General features: G+C 40.4%; 1 protein-coding gene across 1 annotated transcript; it reads left to right on the forward strand.

Moving 5' to 3' along the window:
* The first annotated feature begins 250 nt into the window (after positions 1–250).
* Positions 251–12594, forward strand: LOC120027755. Its single transcript, XM_038972770.1, has 5 exons — positions 251–332; positions 1292–1385; positions 3359–3526; positions 5530–5661; positions 12161–12594. Exons 2-5 carry the CDS (start codon positions 1292–1294, stop codon positions 12292–12294), a joined length of 528 nt encoding a protein of 175 aa, XP_038828698.1. The 5' UTR covers positions 251–332; the 3' UTR covers positions 12295–12594.
* Positions 12595–14711: the final 2117 nt, after the last annotated feature.

Genomic DNA, 14711 nt, shown 5'->3' on the forward strand with positions numbered 1-14711 from the left:
TATGTGCTAAAAAGTATACTAGATATACTTTGCAGTACACAGCCTATTGATATGAGCTATTAGAATGTGATTCTGATCAACCTCACGTAGACACAATCCTGGTATGGTTCAAGTGACTGTCACACGGCAGGCGCTTCACGCTTGGAATAAAGTAGAATAACTTCAGTTGGAGCGCTTCCTGAAAGCATCTCATTGGTTGTTTCTACTGATAGTGAGGGACACCTGACTAAAAACTCTACATAGACATTATAAATTGTCCATACACTCCCATAGAGATAGCACGTAGGCACATCGGACAGACAGAGAGAGCTGAATAAAATTCCTATTTAAAGGTAATTCTTTTAGAAATTATGATTTCTTATAAAGCCTTCTATTGTTATTCATGCCACAGGAACGGTATGTACACTCACGTTTACGCAAGAAGTGTGCAACATTCAGATATACCTATCAATAGATATAGACTACCTGTAATACTTGGATAATATTTTGTTCTTTGTCTTAAAACCCAAATGGTTGGATTTATAGGCTACCTTGATTCATTAAATGTAGCCTACGAATTGTTTGTCGCTATGAATAGATTTCAATCAATTACAAGTGCAATCGTGTGAAGTCGTTTTTGGGAAATATCAATGCATAGGCAATTTTATTGTTAGCAAAAATATTCTAACATAGGAGATTGTTGGCTCCTTTTGTTATAGATGATCTATCGTAGGCTATTGGGCAAATGTCTGGCATTATAAGACGTGCAAATGCACAATAAAATGCCTTTTGGTTTGCAGAATTAATTGACAATAAAACATCATACAGTATCTCATGCATGCGCCCCCTTGTTGTAAATGTAGCAACTCCTTATAGCACCCAAAGCACTACGTGACAGTCGGTGCGCACACATTCACACTCGAGTTAGCAGCATTCTTTAGTTTGCCCGACACCTGCTCAATATGAGGCACAGTCGGCTGGACGCTATTTCCGAATCAACTTTTGCTGTCGTTTACTGCTTATGGTGTATTGATTTACTCAACAGACCCAAATACTGTATATGCGCTCCATTGGTGTTGCATAGGGAACATTCATTTTGGAAATCCATCCATAATGTGATTTTGACAACGTCCAAATCAACTTCAAAATTAGAAGGTGTTATATTTGAATATCTGACCATTTCACCCCAAATTAATACCGTACGTGGAAACTGGGTTTATGTATTTTATGCAACTGTTAAGAGTAAAATGTCCTACCATAACTGCAACTGCTTTGTATAAAGTGACCTTACCATAGCTTTGTATCTGTCCAGATGTTGACCTCTCGAGCACTCGTGCGCGGGCTGAAGAGCGGGTTTTGGAGACCACTTTCATCTACCAGCAGCGTGCAGGCTGCTCATGGAAAAGGTCAACTCTTCCTATAAGTCTCATGTCCCACAGTTTAGGCTACATTAGAGAGTGGTGATCTCCCGAGGTCTGATTTGATAGGTTACCCCTAAGCAAATACATTTGTAAATACGCGCGCTCATACTTTTACAAGCGCTTGCCAAAACCGCTACACAATGCACATTAGCCACATTTTAAAACAGTGTTTTGGTTTTCATGATATAAGCAGGGTGGAAATTGGTAAGTACAAGGGTGTCCGGGCAAATTGTGCTTAGAACAAGACTGGCATAGTATCAATCAATCAATCAATCAAGTTTATTTTATATAGCCCTTCGTACATCAGCTAATATCTCGAAGTGCTGTACAGAAACCCAGCCTAAAACCCCAAACAGCTAGTAATGCAGGTGTAGAAGCACGGTGGCTAGGAAAAACTCCCTAGAAAGGCCAAAACCTAGGAAGAAACCTAGAGAGGAACCAGGCTATGAGGGGTGGCCAGTCCTCTTCTGGCTGTGCCGGGTGGAGATTATAACAGAACTATGCCAAGATGTTCAAAAATGTTCATAAGTAACAAGCATGGTCAAATAATAATCATGAATAATTTTCAGTTGGCTTTTCATAGCCGATCATTAAGAGTTGAAAAACAACAGGTCTGGGACAGGTGGCGGTTCCATAACCGCAGGCAGAACAGTTGAAACTGGAATAGCAGCAAGGCCAGGCGGACTGGGGACAGCAAGGAGTCACCACGCCCGGTAGTCCCGACGTATGGTCCTAGGGCTCAGGTCCTCCGAGAGAAAGAAAGAGAGAAGGAGAAAATTAGAGAGAGCCAAGATTTTCAAAATGTTCATAAGTGACAAGCATGGTCAAATAATAATCAGGAATAATTTTCAGTTGGCTTTTCATAGCCGATCATTAAGAGTTGAAAACAGCAGGTCTGGGACAGGTAGGGGTTCCGTAAACGCAGGCAGAACAGTTGAAACTGGAATAGCAGCAAGGCCAGGCGGACTGGGGACAGCAAGGAGTCATCATGCCCGGTAGTCCTGACGTATGGTCCTAGGGCTCAGGTTCTCAGAGAGAGAGAAAGAAAGAGAGAACGAGAGAATTAGAGAGAGCATACTTAAATTCACACAGGACACTGGATAAGACAGGAGAAGTACTCCAGGTATAACCAACTGACCCTAGCCCCCCGACACATAAACTACTGCAGCTTAAATACTGGAGGCTGAGACAGGAGCGGTCAGGAGACACTGTGGCCCCGTCCGAAGATACCCCCGGACAGGGCCAAATAGGAAGGATATAACCCCACCCACTTTGCCAAAGCACAGCCCCCGCACCACTAGAGGGATATCTTCAACCACCAACTTACAATCCTGAGACAAGGCCGAGTATAGCCAACAAAGATCTCCACCACAGCACAAACCAAGGGGGGGCGCCAACCCAGACAGGAAGATCACGTCAGTAACTCAACCCACTCAAGTGACGCACCCCTCCTAGGGACGGCATGAAAGAACACCAGTAAGCCAGTGACTCAGCCCCTGTAATAGGGTTAGAGGCAGAGAATCCCAGTGGAGAGAGGGGAACCGGCCAGGCAGAGACTATAAGTAGTATAATGATTAAGCTGTCAATCCGCGCAAATTGTGCTTCAGACAAGACTGGCATAGTATAATGATTAAGCTGTCAAGTGCCACTTGCTTTGGAGCCACTCAGACAGTTAAGGCACAAACTATGGGTATCACATTCCACAAGGTCTGGTCTTTGCGCCAACCATGTCACAATGTCATTGGGAGTGCTGTATGGCGCTGGACTACGCACTATTCGGCCAGTAGAGGGAGTGATAACATCATTGACTGTCCTGTGTGAGTTAATGTAGGCTAAATTTGATTGGATCTTTGAAATACATTATACCACGAACATTACAAATAAAGATAGTTTCCAATCAGTTTACCAAACACCATTGATGTCACTGTCTGTCTCTGTTTTTGTGTCCGAATATATAGATATGAGCCCTGATGTGCTTGACCCCTCAGTGCCACAGTACAACAATCGCCTAGACACTCCTCTCTCTGACGTTCCATTCGTTAGGAACCTCAACTCAGAGCAGAGGCAGCTCAAGGAGAAGGAGAAGGGGCCCTGGACCAAGCTCACCAAGGAGGAGAAAATTGCATGTAAATCCTAGTGATCAAATCACATTCAAAACTGGATTATGTTCATCAGGGCACACAACAGAAACAGTTTTAAATTGTTTTGTAACGGAAAATGACAATTGCAGTTTCTTGTTGGGCAAGTCCAGGCAGTTACCCCCTGTTTCAGTTAGTTTGCTTCCGTTTGGTGCCTAATGAAAATGACCTCGGTGGGTCAACAAATATCCATTCATATGAAAACAAAGACGAAGGAATTGACCTATTTCTAAATGTTTGACAGTGTCAAATACAAATTACAATCACATTTCCTCATGCAATACAATGAGGGACTTTGGCCCCAGGTGTTTGGTACATGATAAGAAAGCTCTCCCTTTATGTTGGAAAGGGCTGTATACAGTTCTTTTGAATCCGTCACTGGGTAATAGTGCACCTTTAGTTCAGAGACACACCTACACTATGGTGTACTGGGCTACACTGGATTTATAGCAGGTGAATGGGTAGGAATAATGTTTTGAAAAACATATTCTGGAAGTGCTTCAAAGGTACAATAGATCCATTTCTCAATAGATTCAGCCATCAATAGATTCAGCTGTCAATAGATTCAGCCATCAATAGATTCAGCCGTCAATAGATTCATCTCTCAATAGATTCAACCATCAATAGATTCAGCTGTCAATAGATTCAGCCATCAATAGATTCAGGTGTCAATAGATTCAGCCGTCAATAGATTCATCTCTCAATAGATTCAGCCGTCAATAGATTCAGCCATCAATAGATTCAGCTGTCAATAGATTCAGCCATCAATAGATTCAGCTGTCAATAGATTCAGCCGTCAATAGATTCAGCCATCAATAGATTCAGCCGTCAATAGATTCATCTCAATAGATTCAGCCGTCAATAGATTCATCTCAATAGATTCAGCCGTCAATAGATTCATCTCAATAGATTCAGCCGTCAATAGATTCAGCCGTCAATAGATTCAGCCGTCAATAGATTCAGCCGTCAATAGATTCATCTCAATAGATTCAGCCATCAATAGATTCAGCCGTCAATAGATTCAGCTGTCAATAGATTCAGCCATCAATAGATTCAGCCGTCAATAGATTCATCTCAATAGATTCAGCCATCAATAGATTCAGCCGTCAATAGATTCATCTCAATAGATTCAGCCATCAATAGATTCAGCCGTCAATAGATTAATCTCAATAGATTCAGCCATCAATAGATTCAGCCGTCAATAGATTCAGCCGTCAATAGATTCAGCCGTCAATAGATTAATCTCAATAGATTCAGCCATCAATAGATTCAGCCGTCAATAGATTCATCTCAATAGATTCAGCTCTCAATAGATTCATCTCAATAGATTCAACTCTCAATAGATTCAGTCTGAGCATTTATCGTTGGAGTCTTCTAATGCAGTATAAACGTGGTGCCATTTTCCTATCTTGTTTTATGACCACATTAGTTTGATTCGATTTTAATTTTTAATTTTTTCATAGGATTAGGACGTTAGGTGTGAAGGAGTAATACTGACCACTAACGTTCATAAATAGGTGAAAGATCACTGTTACTGTTGAATCTGCATGAACATTACTTGAATATTGACAATGTGTAGTTCAAACACAAGGTGGCAATATAAACTCACTTTATGCAAGAGTTATTTCTCATGGTGCATTGTTCTGAACAGATTCTAGGCTGCCCACATGAGATGACAACTCAAAGAGATATTATTCACCAGTTTGATAATAAGCTACAATAATATTGCATATAATATTGTAATCAAAAGAGATATTGTCTTCTCACAATGAAGACAGTGAAATATGAAATATGATTTGGATCAAGCAATTATGCAAAGAAATACTTTGAATTACATAATGTATCAAACCCTCTTCATTTTCAATCAGATAGTTACAAAAAATTATTTCAACATTGATATGCAATCCTGAGGAACTCTCTCTCTTTCTCTTTCTTTGTCTGTCTCTCTCATTCTCTCTTCGTCTCCCTCCCTCCCTCCTGTTGTCTGATAGTGTACCGTCTGACCCATGAGCTGACCTACCCTGAGATGAGGAGAGGCTCCAGTGAGTGGAAGACTGTACTGGGAGGGGTCTTCATCTTCCTGGGCTTCTCTGGCATGCTGGTCTGGTGGCAGAGGATCTTTGGTGGGTCTCCTGTCACTTTGTCATTATTTCAGTTGTTGTTATATAGTGGGTAAAGAGTGGACCAAGAGAGCTGAACCTAGGCCAGTTAAAAGCCCAATGCAGCTGTTTATTTTTTTTTTTATATCAAAGTCAAATCATTTATCAACATCAAATAATTCCTTTGTTACAATTAAGTACCTTACTGTAATAGATTTAAAAAACAAAAAAACTGTACTGTAATAGATTTCCATTAAAATGGTCAAAAGTAGCTTTTTAGCAAAAAACTCAAGCAAGAATTTAGCTAGGACTGTCTGGGAGTGGTCTAAGTGCGGAGAGGAAACCTGTTATTGGCAGAGAGGTTTGTAACTCTCTTTGTTGTTGGTCTATTAACCAATTTACCGCATGGTGATGTCACCATGGAAAGCCGACACTCCTGCCCATGCAATCCTGCTGATTAGAAGGTCCTGTGTAGATTGTATTTCCAACCAGTAACTATCAGGAAATATCACTGATTTTAAAACATCACACTTTTATAGTGCTAGTTTATCAGCTGTTGTATAATTAAGCAATAAGGCCCGAGGGGCTGTGGTATATTGCCAATATACCACGGCTTACGTCTGTTCTTACGCACGATGCAACGTGGAGTGCTAGGACACAGCCATTAGCTCTGGTATATTGGCCATATACCACAAACATCCAAGGTGCCTTATTGCTATTATAAACTGGTTACCAACGTAATTAGAACAATAAAAATAAATGTTTTGTCATACCTGTGGTATACGGTCTGGTATACCACAGCTTTCAGCCAATCAGCATTCAGGGCTTGACCCACCGAGTTTATAATATGATATGAAACACAGGGCACAGAATTGTGACCGCACTGGGCCTTTAAAACTTCTACTTGGTACTCATCCCGGATCCGGGAGCACCCTCATCAGTGAAAAAGCTGACTAGCATAGCCTAGCATAGCGCCACAAGTAAATACTAGCATCTAAATATCATGAAATCACAAGTCCAAGACACCAGATGAAAGATACACATCTTGTGAATCCAGCCATCATTTCCAATTTTTAAAATATTTTACAGGGAAAACACAATATGTATTTCTATTAGCTAACCACGATAGCAAAAGACCCAACCGCATATTTTCACAATTTTTTTACTGTATAGGTAGCTATCACAAATTCGACCAAATAAAGATATAAATAGTCACTAACCAAGAAACAACTTCATCAGATGACAGTCTTATAACAGATTTATTGTATAGCATATGTTTTGTTCGAAAAATGTGCATATTTCAGGTATAAATCATAGTTTTACATTGCAGCCACCATCACAAAATCTCACCAAAGCAGCTAGAATAACTACAGAAACCAACGTGAAATACCTAAATACTCATCATAAAACATTTATGAAAAATACAAGGTGTACAGCAAATGAAAGACAAACATCTTGTGAATCCAGCCAATATTTCAGATTTCTTAAGTGTTTTACAGCGAAAACACAATATAGCATTATATTAGCTTACTACAATAGCCTACCACACAACTGCATTCATTCAAGGCACGTTAGCGATAGCGAATAAACCAGCAAAAGATATAAATTTTTTCACTAACCTTCTCAAACTTCATCAGATGACAGTCCTATAACATCATATTACACAATACATATATGGTTTGTTCGAAAATGTGCATATTTAGCGGTACAATTCGTGGTTGAACAATGTGAATACGTAGCCAAACTGCACAAAATAATCCGGATATATTTCTGACACTCACATCATCTAATCAAATAACTAATCATAAACTTAACTAAAAAATACAGGTTGGACAGCAAATGAAAGATACACTAGTTCTTAATGCAACCGCTGTGTTAGATTTTTAAAAATAACTTTAGTACGACATACAGCTTACGTTATAGCGAGACAGCGCCCGAAATCTGGGCGGAATATACGTCTAAACATTTTCGACAGAAATACGAAATAACATCATAAATTGTTCCTACTTTTGATGATCTTCCATCAGAATCTTGTACAAGGGGTCCTTTGTCCAGAATAATCGTTGTTTGGTTGTAGAATGCCCTCTTCATCTGTAGAACGCTAGCAAACGTTAGCCATGCGGCACAGAAGTGTCCAACTCACCAGAACGCATAACAAAGAAAATACCGAAAATCGGAATAAACTGATATAAATATGCAAATTGATAGGCTGACCCTGGAACAAAGCCCTCGATTTCAGATTTCTCACTTCCTGACAGGAAGTTTGCTGCAAAATGAGTTCTGTTTTACTCACAGATATAATTCAAACGGTTTTAGAAACTAGAGAGTGTTTTCTATCCAATAGTAATAATAATATGCATATTGTACGAGCAAGAATTGAGTACGAGGCAGTTTAATTTGGGAACGATTTTTTACAAAGAAAAATCCCCCCTATTGAGAAAAGGCTTTAGACTCACTTGAGTGTCCCTGTAATACACACTCAATGCTGTATTGTTGTATTTCTAGACCAGTCTTATTTTATTAATGTATTATAAATTGTCTTTCTGCTTTCATTATGATGACATAACATGATAAGCATGAACAATAATAACTTATATCAGATTATGCCAACTGACTTTACACAGACTTGGTTTAATGGTCAGCTAGCTAAAGAGTAAGGCCTGGTTAGATTGCATACGGCTGATTTCTGTCATTTTATACATTCGCTCTTATGACTTCTTCTGACATCTCACACTAGTACTGTAGAAATAATGCAGTGGAAATGGAGCGGGTTCAAGCTAAGTGTTACTAGACGTTACTTCACTAGACAGTTTGGTGCAGTGTTGGGTTGTACTAATCCTTACTCCAGGCCCTTACAGAGAATGGTCTCGGTACAAGTGATTCTGATTTAATTATCATAACATTAGCATTGTATCACAATATATATATATATATATACATAATTTATTATAGACCGATAGGCCATGTGCTAAAGAAAAAAAATAACATACATTATGGCTTGGCTGAAATCCAAAATGTTATACTTTATATCAGGGATTATTAAATAAGTGTATATTCAGTCAACCAGGAAGAAAATGGTCAACTCTGGTATTCTATTAGCCTACTATAGTGCAGATCTCAGATTCACAGTGTCAGACTTGCAGTAGACACAGCCTTTTCACCTGCAGCACCCGCTCCCTGTTTAAAAGAGTTCACTCAATCTTTCCACAAGCTAAAATAATTGGATCATGCAGTGTTAGAGAGAGAGAGAGAGAGAGAGAGAGAGAGAGAGAGAGAGAGAGAGAGAGAGAGAGAGAGAGAGAGAGAGAGAGAGACACAGAGAGAGAGAGAGAGAGAGAGAGAGAGAGAGAGAGAGAGAGAGAGAGAGAGAGAGAGAGAGAGAGAGAGAAAGAAAGAAAGAAAGAAAACACACAACACATTCTGGTGTTTGAGCCAGGGCTTCAGTTGAGGAATCCCCCTAGACACACCCTGTTAACAATGATGGGGATGAGCACCTGGTCTAGTTTCAAAGTTGTGCGTGTGTCTATCTGTTGGAAGTAGCACAAATTCCCTCTCTTTCTCTTTCTCTCCATCTCCTCCTTGAGAAACCCCATAGCGTTCAGGGAGGAAGTAAAATGCTATATCAGGAGAAAGCCAGCCAGGAAATGAATAGGACCACAACACAGAGAAAGAGGCAGAGGCAGAGAACAGAGAGAGAGAGAGGAGACACACGGGACAAGAGTAGAGAAACAGAGTGAGGAACAAAGGTAGGGAGAGGGGAAGAGATGGAGTTAGAAGCAAAGCAAGGGAGACAAAGGGCAAGTGAAATAAGGAGAAAGAAAAGGTAGAGTGCAAAAGAAAAATAGGTTGATGTGAAGTGTGTCAATGAGCGAATAAGATAAAGGGAATTGAAAGGAAAGAGGAATTAAGAGACTGATACACGGATAGAGAGAGAGACAAAAAGAGGGAGACCCACAGACAGACGGGAAGCCAATTCAGTTAAGGATGGGGTATTTCCCTTAGCTTGGAGTTCAGGTTGGGACTTGAAAAGCAGGGTGCATGCAACGCTGAGGGGGCTCCCTCCACCTAATTAGAGAAGAAAATAGTTGCTTCCTGGATAGACTTTACCACTCGCTACTCTTCTAAGAGAGCGGATAAAGATCAAGGGTGATTTTCCCAATCTCTCTCTTCCCCTCAGGATACAGGTTCACTCCCGCCCGCCTCCGGCACATTCCGACACACAAGTGGCTTTCACCGTTCCCACAGAATTCCCATTTTGGGAATGCTCCCTTAAAGAATGTTTGGTATTCCTTGTAGTTGATGGTTTTGTGTGCCTTTGAGTGCTTCAGCGCAATAGCATCACTTTGTCACAAAGGTTGGTTTTGATATTGGAGCGTTGTGATGTTAGAGTAGCTCTCTAGGCATTGGAATATTGAAGGTTGAAATTCTCCCATGGGTATAGGTGCTTTACTTCTCAGTTGGCACAGTACAGTAGTACCCTCCAGTAGTACCCTCCTCACTGTGTGGTGTATTTACAGCACAGTAAGCTGCTGAGGGGTGGACAGCTCCCCTTTGCCGGAACAGAGCAAATGGAATGGCATCAAACACCTGGAAACCATGTGTTTGATGTATTTGATACCATTCCACTGATTCTGCTCCAGTCCTTACCACAAGCCCGTTCTTCCCAATGAAGGTGTCACCAACCTCCTGTGATTTACAGTAGCATTGTTAACAGTTGAAAGGGAGAAGCTGTTTCATAACATAATAATCTATTCATTTCACACTTAATTTCTCCACTACACCCGTCATCTATAGACAAATGTGATAAAAGGTTGATACTACTGTAGGTAGGCTAGGGCTAACTAACTGTTGGTTGATGCTAGGTAGGCTAGGGCTAGCTAACTGTTGTTTAATGCTACGTAGACTAGGGCTAGCTAACTGTTGGTTGATACAAGGTAGGCTAAGGCTTGCTAACTGTTGGTTGATGCTTGGCAGGCAACGGCTAGCTAACTGTTGGTTGTTGCTAGGTAGGTTAGGGCTTGCTAACTGTTGTTTAATGCTACGTAGGCTAGGGATAGCTAACTGTTGGTTGATGCTACACTCTTAGAAAAAAGGGTTCCAAAAGGGTTCTTCGACTGTCCCCATAGGAGAACCCTTTTTGGTTCCAGGTAGAATTATTTTTGGTTTCTTTTTGGTTCTAAAAGGTTTCTACCTGGAACCAACAAGGGTTCTTCAAAGGGTTCTCCTATGTGGACAGCCAAAGAAGCCTTTTAAGTTTTCTGAGTGTAGGCAGGCTAGCTTGCTAACTAACTGTTGGTTGTATGTTTTGCACTCTCTCTGGGCTCACTCTCAGACAATATGCTGCCCTGGAATTCACTAACACTCATTTCTTTATTGTGTAATCACTCTACTACTGAATATAACGTGACAGAAGGGCATTTGGCACTTTTCTGTCTGCTGTACGCTCTGGTGCCATGATTAATTACTACCTTCCCTTTTTCCTCCAGTGTAGCGGCAGTAAGAAGACTAGATGGAGGGGGGGGGGGGCATAAAGGGGGATTTTGTACAATCAACTGTTTTACATTTGTTTATGCCATTATTTAATGTGTGAATTTAATTGTCTTGTGGCTGAGTGAGTGTCCATTAGTTAGTAACTGAATGGAATGAACATTTGTTTGATGTAGAAATAACAATCCCCTTTAAGGCGAATGTGATCATTGCGTTGGTCAAATTGTCATGGTTCATGGTTGAACCACCTTGCACCTTCTGTAAAGGAATTTAAGCAGAATGACTTCATAGCTTCATGCATGCAGACTCAAAACATAAGTGCTTTTAATATCGAACCTAAAATAATAGATTCTTTACTTCAGCTCGAGTGTGGCTGAGTTCACTTCTGCTTATGCATGGACTGGTGTACATGGCCTGACACTCAAGACGAACTTCCTCAAGATGACTATTTATCTGTGGAAAGTGATATGAATGGTTTCTTACAAAACTCAGGCCCTAATGCCTTTTTGGTCTCATGCAATGTCTCAACCAATGCACTTGAGGAAGACAACACAAAACACCTGACTGTGGACCGGTTTTCCAGGATACAGTTTAATAATATTAGTCCTCGGCTAAAAAGTGGAGATCCTCCATTGATGCCAGTTGTTTTGCCCTGGACTAGGCTTAATCTCTGTCCAGGAAACAGGCCCAAACTGTTTGCCTCACTGAGACAATGTTTTTACAAGAAGAGTGTCCTGGAAGATTCTTGAAACAATAAACAATTGATTCTTCTAAATTATGTTTACACATTCTGCATCCTTGTATGATCCACAAAAACATTTTGCAACACAGTTTTGCCATTGTGTGGAGACAGTCACGTTTTATCTCTTGAGACTGACATTGTCTAATGCAACAGTCATGTCTTTCTCTCTCTCTCTCCCTTTTTCCCTCTCCCTTTCTCTCTCTCCCTTTCCCTATCTCTCTCTCTCTCTCTCTCTCTCTCACTCTCTCTCTCTCTCCCTCTCACTTTCTCTCACTCTCACTCTCTCTCTCTCAGTGTTTGGCGAGGTTCCTCACACTCTGTCTGATGAATGGGTGGAGAAGCAGACCCAGAGAATGATTGACATGAGGATAAACCCCATCGGTGGGTTCGCCTATCACTGGGACTACGTGAAGAAGCAGTGGAAATAGGAACTTGTGTGTATATGAGCCGTTTTTTTCGCGTTAGTTCACTCTACATACAAATTAACATGATTTTGCCAGTTCCCTTGGTTGTAGTTAAAGGTAAGTGGGAAATTATGTTAATTTGTATTTCGAGTGAACTATCCCTTTAAGTGCCTCAGTAACATTGCTCTCACTTTCTTATTTTAAGATGGATTCATTCTATAAACCAAATAAACATATACTGTGACCAATTTCCTTTAAAGGTCAGATGTTGTTCATCTTGCAAAATCTCTGTGGAACTGATGATAAGCTGCTGCAACATTTCTGCATTTTTAAGCACATGTTTCTGGAATTACATTCCTTTTTGTCTCTGAAAAAGCTAAACTAAACATACTCGTGTTCGCCACATTCAGTTCCAACCCTGAAATTAAACACAGTCTTAAATTCTGCGACCGTCATCATTTTTGATGCCCGAAAAATTCGCAAAAAACAGGCCTCGATGCCAGCAATTATCTAGCTATCCACACACATAACTACCCCGCAAGCGAAACTGCTAACTAAAAAAACACTACTTATTTTTTCCACATGATTTAAAATTCTCTTTCTTCTCCTCCTATGTAGCTCAAGTGTTACATACAGTTTCTTCTTAACAGTGATAGCTCTGGACTCAAATTAAATTCATTCCCAAGTTCTCGGCAGGATGTAGCTCCCACACTGGAATTCTGAGGACGGGGTTAAGTCCTGCGGGTGTGGGATGCTGAGAGGGGTTAAAGCAGCCTTCATTTGGAACCAGCAGCTGGTTATCCAGGGAGACATAGTAATTAGACTGTGCCTTGCCCTGGCACAGTTGGATGAATACAGATCATCATCTTAATCATAGTGTAATCAACCATGACTACCATCATCATCATCATCACCATCGTCCTCTGTAGCAGCTGCAATAGCAGTAGATAGGCAGGTAAAATAGAGAGCAGAGGTTGCCATTTGGTACAGGCATAAACCTGGGTGCATTTTGATGCCAGCGACCACCCGACGAGTCATTGTCACACTTCACAGCTTTGTTCCTTCCCTCAGGTGACTATTACTGTAATACTGCAATGGGGAAGCTATGATAAATACCACCCTGAAGTGTGTCTGTGTGCGCACAGAAGCTTTAGTACCCAGTGGATTCAGCACACACACACACACACGCACACGCACACGCACACGCACACGCACACACCTTACAGCACCTACCTTACAGCACCTCAGGCTATGGAGGTCTTTTTATATTCCATACCATACTGTGCAGTTAGGAGCATAATGTGAGTGCTATTCATGGACACTGTACCATATGTCTCGTTTTATAAAGCATGTTAAAGGGATAGTACACCCAAATTACAAAATTACATATTTGTTTTTGTTCCTAGTAAGCAGTCTATTAACAATGACAGAGTACAATACTTTCTTTGGGTTTGTTTACGTTGCCACTGCCACCATCCGCTGATGTTAACATTGTCTAACCAACAACCGATGCAAGTCAATGTACCGGATATTAGCATGTTTTTATATTTCATGCCCAACTCGTCTCAAAGGCTGTGTTAACCCAGGCAGGCCAATTCTGCTATTTTTGCCCAATTATTGGAAAAAGATCTGACTCTGATCAAAAGACCAAGAACTGGGCAAAAGATCGGAATTGGTCTCTCTGTGTAAACAAAGACAAAGTACCTTCAACCAAGTCAGTGAGATAGGCTACCAATTCCTTTCAAAGCATACATATCAAACAGATCTTTTAGTCAGAAGAACACAAAATATAGAAAAAATACCCATGAATGCTTGTGTCATGGCATACTCCGATCCCAAGCGTTGCTTTTTTCTTTAAAACCGTTAAAAAAAAAAAACCAGATAGTCATGCTTGAACTACTATCAAAGATATGACAAGTTTAAAAGAGTGAGAGATTAAAGTGTTATCGTCATTCAAAATGAAAATAGCATGGCTATACAATTTGATATTACCATGGAGACTAGAGGTGTAGCCTAAATACAGAATTATCATTAAAACAACCTAATTGTAAACCTATTTATGTGCATGTAGGTACTACCACAATTCTATTTACATTTCACTGAGAAAGTTGCTTTGCTAAGAAGTCAACAACAGAAGGTAAAAAGAAAGATACAGAACTATCTTTATTTTCTTCTGTTTGTCCTACGTGTTTCAGTTTTAGTCAACAACAGATGCAAAACAGGTCCGTTGACTCGAAGAATTCATAAAACAAGATAACATTTTCTCTTGTTTATTTCCATATCTGACTCTCTTTCATTTCATCTCACCTCAGTAATTCTCATGTGGCTTCTTCAACATAGACATAATACAATGTGGAACAATCAAATACTAGCAGCTCTGTGTAGTTCATCAAAACTACTCCTGCCTTGGCAGTGAAATATCAATTAAACACGTACATATC

This window comes from Salvelinus namaycush, chromosome 33, assembly GCF_016432855.1.
Source record: "Salvelinus namaycush isolate Seneca chromosome 33, SaNama_1.0, whole genome shotgun sequence".
NCBI classification, from domain to species: domain Eukaryota; kingdom Metazoa; phylum Chordata; class Actinopteri; order Salmoniformes; family Salmonidae; genus Salvelinus; species Salvelinus namaycush.